The sequence below is a fragment of the Heterodontus francisci genome, chromosome 32, assembly GCF_036365525.1.
Source record: "Heterodontus francisci isolate sHetFra1 chromosome 32, sHetFra1.hap1, whole genome shotgun sequence".
Lineage (NCBI taxonomy): Eukaryota > Metazoa > Chordata > Chondrichthyes > Heterodontiformes > Heterodontidae > Heterodontus > Heterodontus francisci.
The window spans coordinates 11,622,962-11,648,454 of NC_090402.1; the positions used below are offsets into that span (position 1 = coordinate 11,622,962).

A 25,493-nucleotide genomic window follows, 5' to 3' on the forward strand; every position below is an offset into this window, starting at 1 on the left:
GTAATGATCATCCTGCTAGCCTGTTCGTTACAAGTGGCCCTTTCTCTCAGGTAGGCAGACCCAGAAAGCACAGAGCTAGATGTCCTCGGCTCACGAACCCAGTCATGTTCCTCATCATCACCAGGCCTGCTTATGCAGAACGGCTGCATGTAGGAGTATGACCAGAATATGTGGAAAGAGTTTGTCCTGGGGGCAACCCCGCAGTAGGAGGAGTGGAATTTGTGGAGCATGTATATTGTATGATTTGACTTTGCCTTACTGAATTCCGTTGCAGGTGGAGGTGTTTAAAGGCTGACTCCATAACCTTTGCATTGCTCCCCCTATAACACTCAGACTAAATCACACTTCCAGGTTTCCTTCAGGCTTTCTGTTCTATCCTTGCTCATGGAGGTAAGAATGGTACATAGGGTGGAAATGCATCTGCAAGAGGTTGCGAGGAACTGGAAAACAGTTCCAAGGAGGTTGGGCTCACATTGAAGTCTGCAAAGTTTTATAAAGCATTGGTGGTAATGCTTTATCTAAAGATAGTATTATCAGCCACATTGAGCAAGGTGAAATTTCCCAGTTGGCTGTTGGAAGGGAATAATCTGGCTTTCATGAAACTCATCTAATTTGGAAATCCCCTTCTTGTACCAGGAAATACATTGAATCAAGTCTAGCTCCCTCATGTGCCATACTGGAGCTAGGGGTGATGAGCCTCTTTGGTTCTTCAGGGAGGCACAGATCTGGGTCCAGGCAGAGAGTGTTGCAGCAACAATGGGGTGTTTCTGCCTCCCTATTATTTCTTCTGATGGTGCATGAATGGTAGACGCTATAGAAAAGGTTAGGAGAAGTTCTGACTTCCATTCCCATTCACAGGTCTTGTTAGGAACTAGATTACTTAAGTCTGAGCTGCCCAGCAGTTGTGCCTGTAATTTGAGAGCTATGAGTCCTCCCAAAGATTTGAGGTATAGTCGCAGGGAACAGTCAGGCTGTATCTGGACAAACAACATAGTTAATAAGTAGAGGGAAGGGAAAAATGTTAATCTTTAATACATTCACACGACCCAGGAGTGATTTGGGGGTAGGTGGTTCCATTTGGTTAAAATTTGGAAAAAGTAAGGTCACCAGAATAGATTATCTGGTCAATATATCATTGCTGTTTGCAGGAGCTTGACGTGCATAAATTGGCTGCCACATATTCCTATGTGACAACAGCGACTACACTACAAGAGTATTTCATTTTTTAAAGCATTTTGGGATGTCCTACCGTTGTGAAAGGCGCTATATAAATGAAAATCTTTGTTTCGTATCTAAAGTAAGTAACATATCAATGGACAAATAGTCTGCTGACTTTCTCCATTGAGGCTCACAGGTGGTCAATTGTCCAAGGTGCTGGAGAACGACTGCCAGGAAGGAGTCCGTGGCTTCGGAAGAGGATGAAAGGGAGGATATTGGTTAAAAAAAAAAATCTCTTCCTTTATCATAACATGCTTTTTGTGTAAAGTGGAACAAACTGCATTGTAAAATACCTGTTGTTCAAATTATAAGAACATAGCGTGAAAGAAATAAAAGAATGAAAAATATAATCAAGCCCTCATTGTCTGTAGTTAATACATGTTTAACAAAGACATGGGACATTAATTTGACAGGCACAATAGAAATCAAATGCAATAAACCTTGGTAATACAAAATGTAACGCATTTTTTTAACTTGCTCATGAGATGTGGCTGCAATGGCAAGGCCGATAGTTATTGCCTATCCTAATTGGCCTTGAAAAAGGTGATCATGAGCATAAGGCTTAACATTAAAATTACATTCTCGGAAATCCTGGAAGAAAAAAATTAGAACAACACTTCACATGCATCTTCAGTTGATAAGAGAATTAAATTACAGGCAGTCAAATAACTACAACATTACAGTGTTGAAATCTTTGCAGCTTCAATCACTGTCTTGTCTTCAGGATTTCCCCGGAATGTGAATCAATCATGGTGTTTCATTTGGGAAAAAGGAAATGGAAAAATCAGAACAGGAATTCAAATAGAAAGCAAATACTTTCCACATTGTTACTTTACTGGTAGATCAATGACGACCTAAATGGGGATTTCCAGAAACTGAACTACCCTAATAGCAGAAATGTTCAGCTCATTAAAAAATGTACTGCTTTTAATCACATGAATAATTTTCCAATGTATTCTACATTTAAGACACCTCAGTGTGCAGGCGCGTATCCATTGTCTCTCGAGATAAGGAGGCCCAAAGAAGAAGAAGAAGAAAGTGTGCAAGTGTGTGAATTTGTACAGGAACAGCTAAATTGCATGTTGTAATCATTATATTAAGGTGACTGATTTGGAGGGGGCACTTTAAACAATGCTACTTCACTCACTGCCTGCCGTCAGTGGTCCTTTGGTTTCCCCAGAGACGTGAAGGACTATTACATGTGTGTATAGATGTGTAGAGACGATACTGTAAATTTTAGAGGAAACTGGAGTGATTGTGTGTAAGTGGGCGGATGGAGTCTGTTTTGTAGGGCTTCAGAAATTTAAATCTATTTACTTCCACGAGCCAACTAGCCTAAAGGAAGGAAGAAGGTTGAAATTCACCCCAGGGAATAGATGAATAGTTTTACAGTACATCTTATGATGTGCCATTTCAGATTCTCAGGGAAACTGTGCTGACTCTAGCTGTTATAATGGAGCCAGTGCAGCATATTCCAGTTCAGACTGTGTATCTCCAGGCTATCTTACTGAAAACAAATCAATGAAGTAAGAGCACAATTTGGTTGACTAACTGAATTGACTGCTCTACGCTAGGATTTTTAAGCTGAATTCACAAGAATGAGGAAAAATTGAAAATGAAAGCCCAAGAGAATATAATTTATCCCAAATCAGATACCTGTGCAGCCTGTTCCATATTGGAAATAAGTGAAGTCACATGCTAAAGTTGCAAAGTGATAAGATTAGTGGCAAAACTAACTGAATATTAAGCTTGAACTCAATGGTTATAAATGTGGGATTGGTTAGATTGTCTGTATTAAGATTGGAATACCACTGAACTGAGGGATGGAAGCATTCTGAAAATCAAGCAACATCTGTAAAGAAAGGAAAAAGTGATGTTTCAGGCATAACCCTTCATCAGATGCTGCCTGAGTTGCTGAGCATTTCCAGCATCTTCTATTTTTGGTTAAGATTTCCAGCTGCTGCAGTATTTTATTTTACTGGGTTGGCTTTAGCTCAGATTCAATCAAATGTCTCTGGCACAGCCCTTTGTAATACCCGAGGGCCTTCTCACGTTCCCTTAACTATCAAACACCAATCTGCTCACACATTCCAAGGTGAACCCACCCTTAAAATAAAATGAAACAAACAGTCCCTGGATCACAGTTTAGCAGTATCTACGTGCCCCACAAACTTCCAAGCAAGGTTAAAATGCATTGAATCACCTAATCGTAATCAATAAAAATTCAGTTTAATTTCCTGACTCAGTTTGAACTATTGCATTAAACATTTATGATTTACACATTAACTACATTATTATTCTGTTCTTTCCTTTATTAGTTCCATGTCAACTCACTATTTAGGGCTGATGCCAGCTGACAAACCTCACGCAACAGTTAGTGCTTCAGGTAAAAAAAAGGGAAGAAAATCAATCAAGTAAACAAAAGAAAAAAGTTAAAATTAGGTAAACAACAGATGTCATTCTGGCTGCACCAACATACAATGCCACAGAATAGATCAGTAGGGGATCAACACGCAGCCTCGCAGAACAGCTGGCAACCAACCTGTAGTTCCACAGAACAAAACAGCTGACAACCAACACTTAGCCCTACAGAGCAGAACAGCTAGAGGAGCAGGAAATTGAACTACGGAATAGGTGTCAACCTCGAGACCTCTTCACTGGAGTTCCCAATCTCTACCGTGTTGCTACTCAGAGGGGAATAAGTTCTGAAGGAGCCGTCAATATGTAACCATTCCACGTCTTCTGGCTGTATCAAAAGCAGTGGATATTTCAAAAGTTCATAACGCTCAAAAGATACTATGTTAGGGGTAAACTGCATTGGCAACTTCTATCATGCAGATCATTCACACCCCACAGTATTTTTTAAAAGATGTGGTCAATATACCAAGATCCAGCAGCAATATAGACCTATAACTGTCACGAATCTTGTGTTCCAACCACACATCAGCACGTCAGCACTGTGATGTAAAAGTGCACCACGTCACGAGCAGTGTCTACCCCCAGACCCACAGCTCCTAAGTCTTGTTATTAAATTATGGAAGAGACGTTTCAACTTTAAATTATGCTTTGCCTCCTCTTCGCTAAACTTTAGCAAGTACCTGTATATTTTCCTACTATGGCACAGATTACCAATTAGAGCAATTTGGAAAATGCACAGAATAATGGATCTCGGTTTCCCATCCAATTGGTCTTCAGTGGTCTACAGGATAATGCAGGAAAAGGATTATATAAATGAGAAAGAGCTGTGCTCAAAGGACATTTAGCATTGCTCTTCCACAACATGTAAATAATGGGCCAGATTTGCTGGAGTAGGACATCTTGCGGCATGCCCGGTTAAACTTTTCTTTCCTGCTCCCTTCATTCAAAGTTTTTTGCACCATACCTTGCTGGAAGTTCAAGTTGATATGACGAAGTGAAGGAAACAGGATATCTGGGACCTCAGTGAGTGGCATAACCAACAGTGCATCTCCTTAACGAAGGAGACGTAAGGGCCGAGAAAGAAACAGAGGAATGACCATTACCAACGAGAGAATCTAACCATCTCCCCTTGACATTCAATGGCATTACCATCGCTGAATCCCCCACTATCAACATCCTAGGGGTGACCATTGACCAGAAACTGAACTGGAGTAGCCACATAAATACCGTGGCTACAAGAGCAGGTCAGAGGCTAGGAATCCTGCAGCGAATAACTCACCTCCTAACTCCCCAAAGCCTGTCCACCATCTATAAGGCACAAGTCAGGAGTGTGATGGAATACGCTCCACTCGCCTGGATGGGTGCAGCTCCAACAACACTCAAGAAGCTCGACATCATTCAGGACAAAGCAGCCCACTTGATTGGCACCCGTCCACAAACATTCACTCCCTCCACCACCGACACACAGTAGCAGCAGTGTGTACCATCTACAAGATGCACTGCAGCAACACACCAACGCTCCTTAGACAGCACCTTCCAAACCCGCGACCTGTACCAACTAGAAGGACAAGGGCAGCAAATGCATGGGAACACCACCTGCAAGTTCCCCCCAAGTTACACACCATCCGGACTTGGAACTATATCGTCGTTCCTTCACTGTCAGTGGGTCAAAATCCTGGAACTCCCTTCCTAACAGCACTGTGGGTGTACCTACCTCACATGGACTACAGCAGTTAAAGAAGGCAGCTCACCACCACCTTCTCAAGGGCAATTAGGGATGGGCAATAAATGCTGGCCTAGCCAGTGATGCCCACATCGCATGAATGAATAAAAAAAAGGAGAAATGAATTAGAAAGGATGAATTAAAATAAATCAGCTACAGAATAAAGAGGGGGGGGAAACTACATTAAACAAGAGAGCAAAAAAAGACAGAAAGCAAATGAAAAAAAAATAACCATTTAAAATTTGATCTTGTTAAAATCTCTGAAGAACAAATTAACACCTGAAGAAATGAGATTCCACAGTTTAAATTGTTCAATTTCTAGGCCAGAGAAATTGATTGGCACAACATTGTCAATTCTCACATTCTTAAAAAGGAACACTTTCATTACCAGACTTAACTTTCTGTGATGAGTTTAATGTGCAAATTCTGCAATTTCTTAATAATAAGGCCAGCAATTTGGGCGGCGCAGTAGCTAGCACCGCAGCCTCACAGCTCCAGCAACCCGGGTTCACTTCTGGGTATCTGCCTGTGTGGAGTTTGCAAGTTCTCCCTGTCACCGCGTGGGTTTCTGCTGGGTGCTCTGGTTTCCTCCCACAGTCAAAGACTTGCAAGTTGATGGGTAAATTGGTCATTGTAAATTGCCCCTAGTGTAGGTAGGTGGTAGGAGAATGGTGGGGATGTGGTAGGGAATATGGGATTAATGTAGCATTAGTATAAATGGGTGGTTGTTGGTCAGCACAGACTCGGTGGGCTGAAGGGCCTGTTTCAGTGCTATATCTCAAAAATAAAAAAAAAGGGAGGCTCAGGAAAAGATGACCTTTGCATGAATCAACTGCAGAGCAATATAAATCAACCAGCAAGTTCTTGAGATTTGCAACTTGTGACATATCACTTAATCCCTTGAATTTTCTGGACAATGTATACATTAGTTTGTTTCATAATGTTTCATTAACATGCCTTTTTCTCACAGCCATTTGCAACTGCTTTTAAAGAAAAACAAATCTGTTGGTCCTACATTTCTCTCCTACCTTTCCCATAAAAATAATGAACTCGCAATACATTGGTCTTACTTCAATTAAATCTGTAAAATTAATCCCAGTCTCTCTTGCACCTTTCTACATAATTGATATGATAATGTATTTAGTGAAAGAATGACGAGAATACAATAAAATCACTGCATGCAAAAAGAAATAGGGCACATTAAGTCCTTGGAGACAGGATGGGCAACATCTTCTACTAATTGCAGTCAAATGATAAATTGGAACCAAAAAATTTTTTAAAAACTTTTAGGGGAGAAAGAGAAATCTTCCACACACACATGGCAAATTGAAAATAGTAAATACTCTCAGTGAAGGATTCTCTAGAATTGGGCAATCTATAATCAACAGAGCATTAATCCTGAAAGAAAATAAAGTCAATATATTTACCCATCCTTCCAGCAACCAATAGCACCAATAATAAATTATCTGGTCATTTATCTCTTGTGCACAAATTAGCTGCCCTATTTTTCTATACTGTGTTACAACCAGGTAAGAAAGGTGTCTAGGGGTCTTTTACTGTCTTCACCTGGTCTTACTGTAACAGGGTTTAATTTTAAACACAATGTTTTGAACTCCCCCTTGGTGAATCCTTGTTCACCACTTTCCAATTATAAGGCAAAGAAATGAGCATAAACAGGCTTTCTTAGCTTTAAAGAAGAAAAGTGAAATTTATTAAACCTTAAACTTAAACTCTAATTTGGTTAACACCTATGGATACACACTGTGCCCCACGCTAGCATGCAAATGTGATACGCACATGCAAATAGAGACAGAAAAGAGCAGAAGATAAAATTAAGTAGAGAGAGTTTTGAGGCAATATCAGAAGAGTTTCTTGTTACTGTGCTTCTTGTTACTGTCCTTTTGTAGGTAATTCTTGCTTTTGGTTGGGACCCAATTTTCTTCTTAAACCTTTTTCACTGTAGGAGACTTTTCTCTCTTGGGGTTTCTGTGGCTACAAAACTGGAGGGAAAGAGATGAGAAGACAGGAAAGAGATCTTTTCCAGTCCAGGAGCAAACAGCTTTCTGGGTTCAAATTCTCTGTGGCAAGTTCAAATTCAAAAACTCCAATGGCAATTTAGTCATGTGACTCAACTGGTCTGACCATGTCTGCTTGTGTATTCGGCCAATTTAGCAGTTAACCTAAAATGCTAGCCTCTCTACCTTCAACGTCTGGTAATCAAAAGTCCATAGTGGATTAAATTGGAGCAGGGAGTGGCCCCTTTGTCCTTGCCAAGTACTGTCTGTTACTATGCAAAAATGTCTTTCCAGTCAAGGTCCTGGTGGTGTTTTCTAAAAAAAACAAGTTCTTTCTTTACTCCAGTAACAGTTTAAAAATCAATGTTCATGTGGCAAAACCAATGTGTCTCATTTTTGGCAGGTGGGGGCATGCATGACAACTGCAATACTGATTACACTTTAAAAAGTACTTCATTGACCGCGAAGTATGTTGGAAAGCCCTGAAAATGTGAAAAGTGCTTCTGAAAGCAAATTTTATTTTTCTAATTTCAGTATAAAATCCATCACAAAGGAAAATCTTGGCCTTTGTTGTCTATTGTGTTTCTCCATTATCTTCCCTTCCTCCAGTCTTTCTCTATTTTAATTAAATGCTGGAGTCAAGCACACATGATTACAAAGCAACACTTACTCACCACAAAAGCAATTTCCATTTAGTTGGCAAAGTGAAGGGATTTGGAGAGGATGAAGAGCAGTGAAGCAATGAATGAAAGAACTGCCACCAGTGGAGGAACTGAATATTGAAAATGGGGGAAGCAGCTTCAAGGACAGAGATGTGATGACAGCAGCTTTGAAAGGGAGGGGGGGTGGGGGGAGAGTTCCTCAGGAGACAGAACCACTCAACGTCAGCTAGAATGGGAAGGGTAGCCAGCAGTTTAGTGGGATTGGGGACAAGGCAGTACGAAGGTGGGTTCCATGGATGAGATAAACTTAAAGAGGCCATGAGCTGAGTTATGAGAGAAACTAGAGAGAGAGACACAGGTTCAGGGCCAGGGCAGAGGGGCAGATATTTGGCTTGATGAAAAAGGTGAATGGATGTCCTCAATCCTGATGGGAAAAAAATCAATCTTGTTACTGTATTTAATAGTACTCCTAGGTTGATTTGCAGTTTGCAAGGTCTAAACACAGCGCTATGATGATATACAATACAATACTCATCATTCTCAGTACCAATTATTGTCTTACATTTGTCTATATTAATTACTGATTGGCCAACCATCAACCCAGGTACTTAGTCAATTTAATGCTTTTTGGATAATCTCCTCCTCACTAATAATTAGTCAATGCACAGAGTTATGCATCAACAAGCACAGAAATACCACACAGACAAAAATTCTCTTCTGTACTGTCCCTCTGCTTCTTTTCCAATTAGTATTTTTTTATGCTTATCTTTCTATTTTTATTCACTCTCTCATACCTTTCCATTGTGGTGACCATATGAACCTGAATACTCTTCTCTCCCCACCATCCATTTCTTCGGTCTCACTCTCTTACTAAAAGTCTCTCCTCATTTCAGTCTCTTTTTATGATGAATGGAAAAACTGAAGCCAAAGGCATGTACAATTTTCCAATCAGGCCGTGATCTACTGCATGCAAACCCATTAGTGGAAGAGAGTGTTGGAACGCTTCATCCTGCGTGTCTGCTTGGCTCAATAGGTGCCCTTTCATCCTTGAATCTGAAGGCTCTAGTTTCAAGTCTCACTGCAGGATTGGAACACTTTATCCAAGTTGGCTCTTCAGCACATTGCTGGTGGGGCAATCTTTCAGATGATGTGCTAAACTGGAGCACTTGCAGGAACTAAGGGGTTAACAACTGCCACATTTAATCTCTTGTTACTATGCCACTTGAATGGACCTGTGCCAGTTATGGCCTGCTACAAATTACATGAGGTGCTATATTTTTAAGAAATGTTGTGGTTATGCTCGGGAATAGTTACACTTTGCATGGATATCAATGTATCATGTTAGAATTAAGTTATGTACCTTGTGTTTGGAATCATGTTATGTGAAATGTATATGCTATATTGGAGAGATGGTGAAAAACTGTGTTTGCTATAGCAACAATAGCAGAAGTGGCTTTTGGGATGAGACAGGATGTCTTGATGATTGCCCTTCTCCATTTCGATTAAGACAGACTCAGAGTATCAATAAGTGATAGACTCGTAAGCCTCATGGGGATGGAAGTGCAAATAAAAGGTATTCATAACTGGGATTTTGATGGGCAGAGAAACCATTTCCCATTGTGGTGACAATGACTTAGGTCATCAAACGATCTCTAGAGACAATGTATGGAAGGTGAGGTCATACCTGACCAATCGAAAGGGTTAATTTGGAATAGGACCTAATATGGAAAGAAGAAACCCTCAGGAGTGGAGGGGGAGGGATTAAATGGAAGGTGCTGAGGGACACTGGGGCACAAAGATTTGAAGAAGAGACCACACTACAGTCAACAGCACACAGAGAGAAGACTGCACCACAGCAGCTCGGGACTCTGCTGTATAACTACTGCCATTGGTTAAATATTGTTTGTAAATCCTTGCTGTGCTTACTAAACTCTCTACCTTGATTTAAGAATACCAGAGTCTATACCTTGTGGGTTAAAGGCAAGTCAACGTCACACAAAAATCTTACACACTTTGAAAGATTCCATGACATAATTCGTAGAACAGCAGGGAACCTGGTGAAGCTAAAATCCAGGACTACTTGAATGCCAAACAGCATAAGCAGCATGCGATAAACAGAGCCAAGCGATCCCATAACCAATGGATCAGATCTAAGCTCTGCAGTCCTGCCACATTCAGTTGTGAATGGTAGTAGACAAACAACTAACTGGAAGAGGTGGCTCCACAAATATCCCCATCCTCAATGATGAGGGAGCCCAGAACATCAGTGCAAAAGATAAGGTTGAAGCATTTGCATCCATCTTCAGCCAGAAGTGCTGAGTGGGTGATCCATCTCGACCTCCTCCTGAAGTCCCCAGCATCACAGATGCCAGTCTTCAGCCAATCCGATATCAAGAAACGACTGAAGGCACTGGATACAGCAAAGGCTATGGGCCCTGACAACGTTCCGGCAATAGTACTAAAGACCTGTGCTCCAGAACCTGCTGCACCCCTAGCCAAGCTGTTCCAGTACAGCTACAACGCTAGCATTTACCTGGCAATGTGGAAAATTGCCCAGTATGTCCTGTACACAATAAGCAGGACAAGTCCAACCCAGTCAATTACCGCCCCATTGGCCTACTCTCGATCATCAGTAAAGTGAGGGAAGGCGTCGTTGACAGTGCTATCAAGCGGCACTTGCTCAGCAATAATCTGCTCAGTGATGCTCAGTTTGGGTTCCGCTAGGGCCACTCTGCTCCTGACCTCATTACAGCCTTGGTTCAAGCATAGCCAAAAGAGCTGAACTCAACCGGTGAGGCAGCATTTGACTGAGTATGGCATCAAGGAACCCTAGCAAAACAGGAGTCAATGGAAATCAGGGGGAAAACACTCCGCTGGTTGGAGTCATACCTAGCACAAAGCAAGATGGTTGTGGTTGTTAGAGGTCAATCATCTCAGCTCCAGTACATCACTGCAGGAGCTCCCCAGGGTAGTATCCTAGGCCCAACCATCTTCAGCTGCTTCATCAATGACCTTCCTTCAATCATAAGAATAAAGAACAAAAAACAAAGAACAGTACAGCACAGGAACAGGCCATTTGGCCCTCCAAGCCTGCGCCGATCTTGATGCCTGCCTAAACTAAAATCTTCCGCACTTCCGGGGACCATATCCCTCTATTCCCATCCTATTCATGTATTTGTCAAGATGCCTCTTAAAAGTCGCTATCGTATCTGCTTCCACCACCTCCCCCGGCAGCAAGTTCCAGGCACTCACCACCCTCTGTGTAAAGAACTTGCCTCGCACATCCCCTCTAAACTTTGCCCCTCGCACCTTAAACCTATGTCCCCTAGTAACTGACTCTTCCACCCTGGGAAAAAGCTTCTGACTATCCACTCTGTCCATGCCGCTCATAACTTTGTAAACCTCTATCATGTCGCCCCTCCACCTCCGTCGTTCCAGTGAAAACAATCCGAGTTTTTCCAACCTCTCCTCATAGCTAATGCCCTCCAGACCAGGCAACATCCTAGTAAACCTCTTCTGTACCATCTCCAAAGCCTCCACGTCCTCTGGTAGTGTGGCGACCAGAATTGCACACAGTATTCTAAGTGTGGCCTAGTAAAGTTCTGTACAGTTGCAGCATGACTTGCCAATATTTATACTCTATGCCCTGACCGGTGAAGGCAAGCATGCCATATGCCTTCTTGACTACCTTATCCACCTGCGTTGTCACTTTCAGTGACCTGTGGATCTGTGCGCCCAGATCTCTCTGCCTGTCAATATTCTTAAGGGTTCTGCCATTTACTGTATACTTCCCACCTGCATTAGACCTTCCAAAATGCATTACCTCAGATTTGTCCGTATTAAACTCCATCTGCCATTTCTCCACCCAAGTCTCCAACCGATCTCTTTCCTGCTGTATCCTCTGACAATCCTCATCACTATCCGCAACTCAACCAACCTTTGTGTCGTCCGCAACTTACTAATCAGACCAGCTACATTTTCCTCCAAATCATTTATATATACTACAAAGAGCAAAGGTCCCAGCACTGATCCCTGCGGAACACCACTAGTCACATCCCTCCATTCAGAAAAGCACCCTTCCACTGATACCCTCTGTCTTCTATGACCGAGCCAGTTCTGTATCCATCTTGCCAGCTCACCTCTGATCCCATGTGACTTCACCTTTTGTACCAGTCTGCCATGAGGGACCTTGTCAAAGGCTTTACTGAAGTTCATATCCTTCATCAATCATCTTTGTCACTTCCTCAAAAAACTCAATCAAATTAGTGAGACATGACCTCCCCTTCACAAAACCATGCTGCCTCTCGCTAATAAGTTTGTTTGTTTCCAAATGGGAGTAAATCTTGTCCCGAAGAATCCTCTCTAATAATTTCCCTACCACTGATGTAAGGCTCACCAGCCTATAATTTCCTGGATTATCCTTGCTACCCTTCTTAAACGAAGGAACAACATTGGCTATTCTCCAGTCCTCTGGGACCTCACCTGTAGCCAATGAGGATGCAAAGATTTGTGTCACGGCCCCAGCAATTTCTTCCCTTGCCTCCCTCAGTATTCTGGGGTAGATCCCATCAGGCCCTGGGGACTTATCTACCTTAATGCTTTGCAAGACACCCAACACCTCCTCCTTTTTGATAATGAGATGACTGAGACTATCTACACTCCCTTCCCTAGACTCATCATCCACCAAGTCCTTCTCTTTGGTGAATACTGATGCAAAGTACTCATTTAGTACCTCGCCCATTTCCTCTGGCTCCACAAATAGATTCCCTTCTCTGTCCTTGAGTGGGCCAACCCTTTCCCTAGTTACCCTCTTGTTCTTTATATACTTATAAATAGCCTTGGGATTTTCCTTAATCCTGTTTGCCAATGACTTTTCATGACCCCTTTTAGCCCTCCTGACTCCTTGCTTAAGTTACTTCCTACTGTCTTTATATTCCTCAAGGGATTCATCTGTTCCTAGCCTTCCAGCCCTTACGAATGCTTCCTTTTTCTTTTTGACTAGGCTCACAATATCCCGCATTATCCAAGGTTCCCAAAACTTGCCAAAGGTTAGAAGTGGGGATGTTCGCTGATGATTGCAAAATGTTCAGCACCATTCCTACTCCTCAAATATTGAAGCAATCCGTGTAGAAATGCAGCAAGACCTGGACAATATCCAAGCTTGGGCTGATAAGTGGCAAGTAACATTTGCACCACACACGTGCCAGGCAATGACCATATCCAACAAGAGAGAATCTAACCACCTGTCCTTGACATTCAATGGCATTACGATCGCTGAATCCCCCACTATCAACATCCTTGCGGTTACCATTGACCAGAAACTGAACTGGAGTAGCCATATAAACACCGTGGCTGCAAGTGCAGGTCAGAGGCTAGGAATTCTGCAACGAGTAACTCACCTCCTGACTCCCCAAAGCCTGTCCACCATCTACAAGGCACAAGTCAGGAGTGTGATGAAATACTCTCCACTTGCCTGGATGGGTGCAGCTCCAACAACACTCAAGAAGCTCAACATCATCTAGGACAAAGCCGCCCGCTTGATTGGCACCCCATCTACAAACATTCACTCCCTCCTCCACTGACACACAGTGGCAGCAGTGTGTACCATTTACAAGATGCACTGCAGAAATGCACCAAGGCTTCTTCGACAGCACCTTCCAAACTCGCAACCTCTTCCACCTAGAAGGACAAGGGCAGCAAATTCATGGGAGCACCACCATCTGCAAGTTCCCCTCCAAGTCACACACCATCCTGACTTGGAACTATGTCATTGTTCCTTTCCTGTCACTGGGTCAAAATCCTGAAACTCCCTTCGTCACAGCATGCTGGGTGTGCCTACCCCATTAGGACTGCAGTGGTTCAAGAAGGTAACTCACCAACACCTTCTCAAGGGCAATTAGGGATGGGCAATAAATTCTGGCTTCACCAGCAATGGCCACATCCCATGAACCAATAAGAAAATAGGAATTCTCCCAGCTATTATTCCACCCACAACATATAAAAACAATTACCTGATCATCCACCTTACCTTGTTTGTGAGATCTTTCTGTGCACAAATTGACTTTCACATTTACCCAAGTAACTTTTAGAAGTGTAGAACTCTGTTGAGTATTCTGGGATTTCATAAAGTATTATGCAAATGCAAGTTTGCTCTTTTTCAAAGTGAGTGAGCAAAAATTTGGCAGATGGCGTATAATGTGGGAAAATGTGAACTTGTCCACCCTGGCTGGAAGAATAGCAAAGCAGCATATTATTTGAATGGAGAGAGACTGCAGAACTCTACTGTATGCAGCTACAGCAAGTGATTAGAAAGGCAAATGGAATATTAGCATTTATTGCAAGGGGAAATCGAGTACAAAAGTAGGGAAGTGTCGCTACAGCTGTACAGGCCCTTAGTTTGACCGCATCTGGAGTTCTGTGTACAGTTTTGGTCTCCTTACTAAAGAAAGGATATAATTGCATTAGAAGCAGTTCAGAGAAGGTTCACTTGACTGATTCCTGGAATGAAGGAGTTATCTTACGAGGAAAGGTTGAGTCTATACCCTTTGGAGTTTAGAAGAATGAGAGATGATCTTATTGAAACATAAGATCCTGAGGGAACTTGACAGAGTGGATGCTGAGAGGATGTTTCCCCTTATGGGGGAATCTAGAACTAGGGGACACAATTAAAAAATTAGGGGTCTTGCAATTAAGACTGAGATGAGGAGAATTTTTTTCTCTGAAGGTCATTGGTCTATGGAATTCTCTTCCCCAGACAGCAGTGGAGGCTGGGTCATTGAATATATTCAAGGCAGAGTTAGATGGATTTTTTAATTGACAAGGGAGTCGAGGGTTATGGAGGGCAGACAGAAACGTAGAGTTGAGTGATCTTATCAAATGGCAGGGCATGCTTGAGGGGCAGAATGGCCTACTCCTGTTCCTATTTCTTGTATTATGCTCTTGTGTTCCCAGCTGTTCCAAAAAGACCACCTTACCTTACCTTTGGTATTTTAGGGAATGGAATTCATTACAAGGGTGGAAGACTTAAAAACTTACAAATGCAATACATTTTTGACATTTTAAATTTTATTATAAAATTTCTTGCTTCTGGCATGTATCCGCCATGCTTCAGATCTGACACAGAGTGTTGAAATGTTCTATTTTTATGGACTTCAATCTATCCCCAAAGGCAGGAGCCAGTAAGTTACATTTACAGAAATCTCAGAGCAATTTATTGTCACATGGGCCAGAATTTTATGGTGTGGGGTTGGGGGTGGGGGGGGGGGTGGTGTGGTGGTGTGGAGTGTGCGTAAAATGGAGTGGGAGGCGGGGGGGGGGTGGGGGGTGGCGTTCCCAACCCCCTCCTGCCCCCGCTGCAATTTTACGTGGGGTGGCGGCAGCGGCGAGAAACGGCCCACCCACCCCAGGCCAATCAAGGTCCTTAGGTGGCCAATTAACTGGCACTTAAGGGTCTCCTCCTGTCGCTGCAGGAATTTTACCCTGAGCAGCGCGATGGCAAAGGCCTCAAGAACCCCGTCTGGTAAAACCAGGTGACCTTCTTGCGGGCTGGTGGGGTGGGGGGGGGTTGCCCCTCCTGATCGGAGGTCCTCTGCCCCACGGAGGCTGCCCCCCCAAAGCCCCAATTGCCCCCAACGCACAACACTCCTCCCCACCCCCCCTAACCTACCCCCTTTGCCTCACCAGGGCCTGGACGATTGTCCCCGTCAAGGTCCTAAACACCCATCCGTCTTCCGAGGCTATCCTTCACTGGCTTGCGATGGCTGTGTGTTGTCCCAGCAGTGGCCACTTCTCCAGGTGGTGGTGCTGGGATTAAGAGTTGTTGGCCCACTAATTGACTGGCAGCTCCATTAGGCGGGACTTCCTGCCTCAAGGAGATGAAAGTCCCGCCCAAGACCAATTAAAGGCCCGGGGAGCGACAAATCGCAGCCTGGCTCCCCAGGCCCAGCGGAGGCAGGCTTGCCACTGACCTTTCAGCCAGTTGGCCGGGCCTCCCACCCAACAAACAATCCCAAACATGCAGTAAAAGAGGCAGAGTTGGAAAGTTTAAAAAAAATTAGCTTAGCAGAGCAGCAGTTAGGAAGTTAAAAGTTAGCTCAGCAGATAGATTAGAAACCAGACTGCAAGATAATGGGTTTGTTTAATTGAACCATAATGTCGTGAATAAGGCATTGTGCCTGGACCTTGAAAGTCTGCATGGAGTAGGACCTTGGGTAGTAAGAGTTTGATAAATCAAAAGCATTATTGAAATGCAGCTGAGTCTTTGCAATTTTCACATAGAAAGCAGATAGGTCGGTGACCAAACTCCAGAAATGAGGTGAGAGTGACTGCCATTGATATCAAGGCAACATCTGACTGAGTGTGGCATCAAGGAGCCCTAATAAAATTGAAGACAATGCGAATCAGGAGGAATACACTTCACTGGCCGGAGTCATAGATGGCGCATAGGAAGGTGTCTGTGGTTGTTGGAGATCAATCATTTCAGTCCCAGGACATTGCTGCAGGGGTTCCTCAGGGTAGTGTCCCAAGCCCAACCATCTTCAGCTGCTTCATAGAAACATAGAAAATAGGAGCAGGAGTAGGCTATTTGGCCCTTCGTGCCTGCTCCACCATTCATTATGATCGTGGCTGATCATCCAACTCAATAACCTGTTCCGGTCTTCGCCCCATACCCTTTGATCCCTTTAGACCCAAGAGCTATGTCTAACTCCTTTTTGAAAACATTCAATATTTTGGCCTCAACTGCTTTCTGTGGTAGCGGATTCCACAGGTCCACCACTCTCTGGGTGAAGAAATTTCTCCTCATCTCAGTCCTGAAAGGTTTACCCCGTATCCATCCTTCCTGCATCTATCCTGTCAAGTCCTGTTAGAATTTTATAGGTTTCTATGCGATCCCCCCTCACTCTTCTGAACTCCAGCGAATATAATCCTAACCGACTCAATCTCTCCTCATATGTCAGTCCCGCCATCCCAGGAATCAGTCTGGTAAATCTTCGCTGCACTCCCTCTATAGCAAGAACATCCTTCCTCAGATAAGGAGACAAAAACTGCACACAATATTCCAGGTGTGGCCTCACCAAGGCCCTGTATAATTGCAGCAAGACATCCCTGCTCCTGTACTCGAATCCTCTCGCTATGAAGGCCAACATACCATTTCCCTTTGTTACCGCCTGTTGCACCTGCATGCTTATCATCAGTGACTGGTGTACGTGAACACCCAGGTCTCACTGCATATTCCCCACTCTCAGTTTATAGCCGTTCAGATAATAATCCGCCTTCCTGTTTTTGCTGCCGAAGTGGATAACCTCACATTTATCCACATTATACTGCATCTGCCATGCATTTGCCCACTCACTCAACTTGTCCAAATCAGCCTGAAGCCTCTCTGCATCCTCCTCACAACTCACCCTCCCACCCAGTTTTGTGACATCTGCAAATTTGGAGATATTACATTTAGTTCCCTCATCTAATTCATTAATGTATATTGTGAATAGCTGGGGTCCTAGCACCAATCCCTGCGGTACCACACTAGTCACTGCCTGCCATTCGGAAAAAGACCCATTTATCCCGACACTTTGTTTCCTGTCCGCCAACCAATTTTCTATCCATCGCAATACACTACCCGCAATCTTATGCGCTTTAATTTTACATGCTAATCTCTTATGTGGGACTTAGTCGAAAGCCCTCTGAAAGTCCAAATAAACCACATCCACTGGCTCCCCCACATCAACTCTACTAGTTACATCCTCGAAGAATTCTAGTAGATTTGTCAAACATGATTTCCCTTTCGTAAAGCCATGCTGACTCTGTCCGATTCTACCACTGTTCTCCAAGTGCTCTGCTATAAAACCTTTGATAATGGACTCTAGAATTTTCCCTACTACCGACATCAGGCTGACAGGTCTGTAATTCCCTGCTTTCTCTCTACCTCCCTTTTTAAATGCTGGGGTTACACTAGCTACCCTCCAATCCGTAGGAACTGTTCCAGAGTCTATAGAATCTTGGAAGATGACCACCAATGCATGCACTATTTCTAGGGCCACTTCCTTAAGTACTCTGGGATGCAGACCATCAGGCCCTGGGGATTTATCGGCCTTCAATCCCATCAATTTCCCCAACACTATTTCTCTACTCATACTGATTTCTTTCAGTTTCTCTCTCTCACCAAGCCCTGCGTTCCCCAACATTTCTGGTATGATATTTGTGTCCTCCTTTATGAAGCCAGAACCAAAGTATGCATTTAGTTGGTCAGCCATTTCTTTGTTCCCCATAATAAATTCCCCTGTTTCTGACTGTAAGGGACCTACATTTGTCTTCACCAATCTTTTTCTCTTCACATACCTATAGAAACTTTTACAGTCAGTTTTTATGTTCCCCGCAAGTTTGCTCTCATACTCTATTTTCCCCTTCTTAAATCAATCCCTTGGTCCTCCTTTGCTGAATTCTAAACTGCTCCCAATCCTCAGGTCTGTTGTTTTTCCTGGCAAATTTATATGCCTCTTCCTTGGATCTAATGCTATCTCTAATTTGCCTTGTAAGCCATGGTTTGGCTACCTTTCCAGTTTTACTTTTGCGCCAAACAGGGATAAACAATTGTTGCAGTTCATCCACGTGCTCTTTAAATGTTTGTCATTGCCTATCCACCGTCATCCCTTTAAGTAACATTTCCCAATCCGTCATGGCCAACTCACACCTCATATCTTCATAGTTCCCTTTACTAAGATTCAGGACCTTTGTCTCAGAATCAACTACGTCACTCTCCATCTTGATGAAGAATTATATCATATTATGGCCGCTCGTTCCCAAGGGGTCTCGCACCACTAGATTGTCAATTATTTCTCTCTCATTACTCAATACTGAGTTTGGGATGGCCTATTCTCTAGTTGGTTCCTCAACGTATTGGTCCAGAAAACCATCCCATATACACTCCAAGAATTCCTCCTTTACAGTATTGTGACTAATTTGATTTGCCCAATCTATATGCAGATTAAAGTCACCCATAATTACAGATATTCCTTTATTGCATGCATCTCTAATTTCCTGTTTAATGCCATTCCCAACATCACCACTACAGTTTGGGGGTCTATATATAACCCCCACTAATGTTTTTTGCCCCTTAGTGTTTCTCAGCTCTACCCATACAGATTCCATATCTTTAGAGCTAATATCTTTCCTCAATATTGCATTAATTTCCTCTTTAACCAGCAATGCAACTTCATCAATGACCTTCCCTCCATCACAAGGTCAGAAGTGGGGATGTTCGCTGATGATTGCGCAGTGTTCTGGCCCATTTACAACTCCTCAGATACTGAAGCAGTCCATATCCACATGCAGCAAGCCATGGACAACATTCAGTCTTGGGGTAATAAGTAGATTCATGTCACACAAGTGCCAGGCAATGACTATCTCCTTTAGGAGAGAGCCTAACCACCTCCCTTTGACATTCAATGGCATTACCATCACTGAATCCCACACCATCAACATCTTGGAGGGTCACCATTGACTGCAGACTTAACTGGAGCAGCCATATACATAATGTGGCTACAAGAGCAGGTCAGATGCTGGGAATCCTGCAGTGAGTGACTCACCTCCTGAGTCCCCAAAACCTGTCCACCATCTACAAAGCACAAGTCAGGAATGCGATGGAATACTCTCCACTTGCCTGGGACAAAGCAGCCCACTTGATTGGCACCTCATCCACCATCTTAAACATTCACTCTCTCCAAGAGAGTTCCCTTTCTACAAGATGCACTGCAGCAACTCGCCAAGTCTTCTCTGAAAGCACTTTCCAAACCCGCAATCGCTACTGCCTAGCAGGACAAGAGCAGCAGGCACATAGGAACACTGCCATCTGTAAGTTCCCCCTCCAAGTAACACAGCATCCAGACATGGAAATGTATCATCGTTCCTTCATCATCACTAGGTCAAAACCCAGGAACTTCCTATCTAACACCGTTGTAGGTCTACCCATGCCACACAGACTGCAACAGCACAAGAAGGCAGTTCACCACCACTTTCTCAAGGGCAATTAGAGATGAGCAATAAATGCTGGCCTCTCCAGCCAGCAACCAACAAACATCAGCAAAACAAAAGGCCTTTGCACCTTCTTTAGGCTCAAGGGGTATGACAGCTTCCTGAACTTGTAATCCAGAGACATGAGTTCAAATCCCACCATGGCATCTGTAGAATTTAAATTCAGTCAATTAAATAAAACTGAAATTACAAAGTGCATATCAGTAATGGTGACCATGAATCCATCAGATTGCTGTAAGGACCTATCAGGTTCACTAATGTCTTTTAGGGGCAAAAATCTTGCGTCCTTATCTGGTCTGGTCTATACATGTCTCCAGACCCCACAGCAATGTGGATGACTCTTAACTGCCCTCTGAAATGGCCCAGCAACTCAGTTGCATTCAAGAAATCATCTCATCACCACTTTCTCGAGGGCAATTAGGGATGGGTAATAAATACTGTCCTTTCCTGCGATGTCCATGTTCCATGATTTAAAAAAAACCTCAGGATTCCGTGATTTGCTACAGAGGTCAAAGCAGATGGAGGATGCTTAGGTACAGGCTGTGGTAACCCTACACCCATTGCAGTGGAATGAACGGTGCAATCACTTAGAGCACCATCCTTCAGTCCTGATGCCTCCAGAAAATGATAGCATGAAGTCTCTCAGCCTTTAAAGACAGTCTCAACACAGCTGTTAGTGGGACCTGGCCGGAGTATTTAGCTGCTTTTGACTCCACTAAATTTGCAATCTCATTCAGAGTGGCCACAAGCAGAGCTGGTGTCAGGAGGGAAAAGAAAAACATCACACCGGCAATACGGCAATATAGGGTGTTCTTCTGAGGTTGGAATTAAGTGATATTGTTAGGACAGAGCAGAGGTAGAGGCAGCAAAAATTGTACCTAATTTGTGCACTGTCTGTTTTAGGAATGCTTGATGTTAACATAGAATCTCTGAACTGAAGACGATATTCCATTTCACAGTGCCAAAATCCCTCATCATGATGGAGCATAAAAACCCAATAAAACTAGTGAGCCAAAACACATGGGAAGAAAGTACACATTTCACATATAGGAGTGGCATACACAAAAGATGACAGATGTATAAGAAAGAGATTCAAGGTAACAAATGAATGTTTTGTCAGTTACAGAACCCCCAATTCAGTACTGCCTTGCACCTGCCAGCCATTTTTTTTAATGAGCAATATATACCATTTATAGTTGGCGAGCAGTAGTCACAATTCAGGCTACATGTTCAAGTTACAATTCGGAGAAGTTTGAAGGTTTTCTGAATGGTATAGATTAAAGTTTAGGTCAATTTAAGTGAGGCAGACTGGAGGGTGCATGATATTGCAACCACATAACCAGTTATGTTTTCCATTACTAAAGAAAGCTCTTTTTAACATAGTACCACTGTTACAATTGATGCCAAAGCAGAATATTGCTGTTCAGTATTACTAAAAAAAATTATACTGTTTCCAATTTGACTTTAGTCCTTGTCCGCCACAAGCAGAATCTACAAAGATATAAAACACGAAAATGTGTTTTCCATAAAAGACCAAATTAACTTGATTCAGAAGCCACACAGAACATTTTATTTACAGCACAATCCAAATACGTCGCAACAGTCAAGGTTAGAAAATACATTGTAGGATTGCAAGCACAAGCTCAGAGCGATCACAATTGTGAAATATATCAATTGCTGACAGCCTACAGAATCATTCCATTAAAGTAGTTCTATATACATTTATTTCGAACTGTAATTATTGTAAATTAAAATAGAGTGCATTTGCAAATAGTTACAAAATGCACTCTAAGTAATACAATTATCTGTAGTAGAAATGTATTTTGTCTTAAATTATTACGCAGTTATATTATCATATCCTTCCATACTGCTCTGGAACCAAGAGAGATGACAGTTGGCTTGCTCCTATGGCTTTGCAGTGAAATCATTTGAATTGGTAAACAGAAGCCAAACTAGCCTGCCAATTGTTCCTCCACAGTGGAAAGAAACTGGCCTTTGTGCCTCCTCCTTGTGACCCAGAGACCAAGAAATCATGAGGGTAAATGCAGGTGCAAACTATCCAACCAATCTGTGATGCAGTGCACAAGTAAACCAGCCTGCTATGCCACCAGGCTGCATGTGATCTTGATGTATTTTAATACCACTGCAAAAAAAAACCAAAATCTACCAACAACTCTTCAAATAATTCATTCAATTAATATGTCATATATATATATGTCACAGTAGGTTAATGCAAAGCTTTACACAGTTTTTGGGGCATAGCTTGTCTGCAGGGAAGTCGAATTTATTTGCCTCATATAGTTTGAGAATTTTGAGAAAATAAACCAGACTTGGATCTGTTTACTCACCTGCCTCCAACCCAGCTCCATTCTTTGAATATAAAGGCAAAAATCGAACACACACCACAGACACCAGGATTCATCTTTAGCTGGTTTATTTTGCATTACTGAATTATGGTTTTAATTGAAGATAGACTAACAAATTTAATTATGCTCTGCTTTGATATAAAATTCTTCACAATAAATCCACAATCATTTTTTCTACAAAGCTATGGTACACAAGGGTGCAGTGGAGACACAGTAGTCTAAACTCATTAGATTTGCTCATCATTACTAACTTCAGTTCTTGGAAAAGCCAGTCCCCAATCATGTACACTGGCACCTTCCTTCCAGCACACAGAGTCAAATATGGTCTTGGACAGGAGAGAAATCTCTTAAGTGACAAATTGGGGAGTTTAACTATTGATTCATTTAAATTTAACATAGATACTGCTTTATACAACCTGTGAACCATGAATTCTGAAGTCCTGGGAACTTCACACAGCATGATCCATTAATGTCATCACTGTCCCAATATTATGAAAGTTTTAAAACAAACATTCACTGAAATAATTTTTAAAACATATTTGGAAAACACGTATAATCCAATTATTACTGGGATGTATTTAAAAACACACATACATTTTATGCAATGATGGACGTACCTTATTCTTGTATTGAAAGTCATAGTCATGCTTTAACTGCAAGTAGTGATTTGCAAACAGGCAGGTGGGTTCCACATCTTCATGTGTTGACATTTCAGAGGTTGTAACTTTTGTTATATCTATGGTGTCTCCATATGAGATTTCTTAGTGTTTGGAATTGTTAAGTGTTTCTGTGTTGGAATGGGTATGTTTTGAAGGTGGTTACCTTTATAGAAAAAGCTGAGATGTGTCAAGAAGAATGATAACAGGCAGTGTGCAAACCGCAGATGCCATCAAGCTGAAGCTAACTCACAGTTCTAAAAGCCATTTTATACAAGATTTTATACAAATAAAAATACATATTGGCCCAAAACAGTTACATGGCATTTCTAATAGTTTCAGTAATCTGCTATTAATAGAAAACAAAAGTAGGTCATTCAGCCCCTTGAGCCTGTTCTGCTATTCTATTAGATCACGACTGAACACAAATCCATTTACCCACATTTCTTCCACATCTTTTGGTACCCTTACCCAACACAAATCTGTCAATCTCAGTCTTGAAAACTGCAACTGATCCAACATCCAAGGCCTTTGAGGAATAGGTCGGTTGGGGTGGGGGACGAGGGAAGTGGGTGAGTATTCCACATTTCCACTGACTTTTGTGTGCAAAAGTGCTTCCTGAAATCACTCCTGAATAGCATAGTTCTAATTTTATGATTATGCTCTCTTGTTCTGGATCAATGAATTTAGTCATTCATTCTGCAACATTGCAAAGTTTCCGTTCTTTGTGAACACTTCAACACCACCATGTGATATAAAAAAAACTGAAATGCAGTGGCACTTAATCTATAAGCACAAACATTTCACTTTAAACATGGAAGTGCAATTCCAACTAGAGCACAGTGGCAATTAACAAAAATAGACCGTAAAAGTAATTTCAATCAGCAATCCAAACTACAATCAATAAGATACAACATCTTCACAAACAGAATAGCAAAAAAAAAAAGAAAAATGGGTATTCAGCAGAAAATGTAACAATTGTAACCCAAACCAGAAAGAAACTAAGATTAAGGAGGAGTGGAGAACAGCAAGCAGGAAACAGATCTGCATTATCGAGAAACATTGGCATCTTAGAATTAAAAGACCATTTAACTCAATGACGTTCTGCCACCCTAACTCTCCCAGTAAAGCTTCAAGTCTCACTTTGTTCGTCCCAAAACTATTTTTGCTTCTTGTGTATGTCACATAATTCCACAAATCTATCACACTGAGTAAAGGCAATCTAATAATAATTTGCGCCCTCTGATTCTATTTTTCTGGCTTAAAAACTTTGCAATTCTACAGCTAAACTTTAAAGGGGAAAAAATCCAATCAAATTAAAAAAGGCAAAAGAAGAGATACTCCTGCAAGAATCAACCCTCCAGCTGCAACCTCAGAATTCAGCACATTGGACAGCTCCTGTTCCACTCACAGACAAGAGTCACCTTCAGCACTCAGGAAAGGAGATCATTGATGGAGTATTTTTTTTGTTGTAAATAAGGAGTTGAGTTGCTTACCTGTCGTCGTTCTGGAAGGATTGGTCTCCCAACAGTAAATCCCGGAATCGGTACCTGGGCGGCAGCGGAGGGACATCCGTTTCCAACTCGTTCATTTTCAGCGAGGAGATGTCCAGGATGACTCCGTCGCTGCTCCGGCTCTGGCCGCCGGCCGGTGACAGTCTGTGGACACAGCGAGAGGGTCGGTGAGAGCGCGATCTCCGCTCCCGGCCCGCGGCGCGAACCCCGGCCGCCGGCTCCATCCAGGTAAAGCGCCGACAGCGCGTTCAGCCCAGGTGAGGCTGTGAGGGTGGTTGGGCGGGGGAGGAATCAGAGAGCCCCGAGAGCCGGACAGCGGAGCCCCCACCCCACCCCGGCCACGGTTCAGCAGCCAGGGCCAGACAAGAGGGAGAGCGGGGACTGCGAAGAGAGAGAAAGAAGGAGAGAGAGAATTAGAGAGAAAGAAAACGGGAGAGAGGGAGGGGCGAAGGGGAGGGAGAGGGGAGAGAAGGGTGGGGAGTGGGGAGGACAGAGAGGAGAAGGAGGGAGGGGATAGAAGGGGAGAGGGAGGGAAAGGGAGATGGATGTGACATGCAGGGGAAGGGAGAAGGAGGGATTGGTGCTGGGACCCTTGCTGTTTGTAGTGTACAATAATGATTTAGACGTGAATATAGGAGGTATGATCAGTAAGTTCGCAGATGACACAAAAATTGGTGGTGTTGTAAATAGTGAGGAGGAAAACCTTAGATTACAGGAGGATATAGATGGGCTGGTAATATGGGCGGAGCAGCGGCAAATGGAATTTACTCCTGAGAAGTGTGAGGTGATGCGTTTTAGGAGGACTAACAAGGCAAGAGAATATACAATGGATGGTAGGAAGTACAGAGGGTCAGTGGGACATTGGTGTACCTGTCCATAGATCACTGAAAG

General features: G+C 42.8%; 1 protein-coding gene across 2 annotated transcripts in view; it reads right to left on the reverse strand.

Moving 5' to 3' along the window:
• The window catches only part of kcnt1b (potassium sodium-activated channel subfamily T member 1b), a 357,067-nt gene extending 332,381 nt beyond the window's left edge, over nucleotides 1-24,686 (reverse strand). For both annotated transcript variants that reach the window (XM_068012234.1, XM_068012233.1), the window contains exon 1: nucleotides 24,585-24,686. In XM_068012234.1, coding sequence (XP_067868335.1) covers nucleotides 24,585-24,679 — 95 coding nt within the window. In that variant the 5' untranslated portion in view covers nucleotides 24,680-24,686. The remainder of the gene's footprint in view (nucleotides 1-24,584) is intronic.
• Nucleotides 24,687-25,493: the final 807 nt, after the last annotated feature.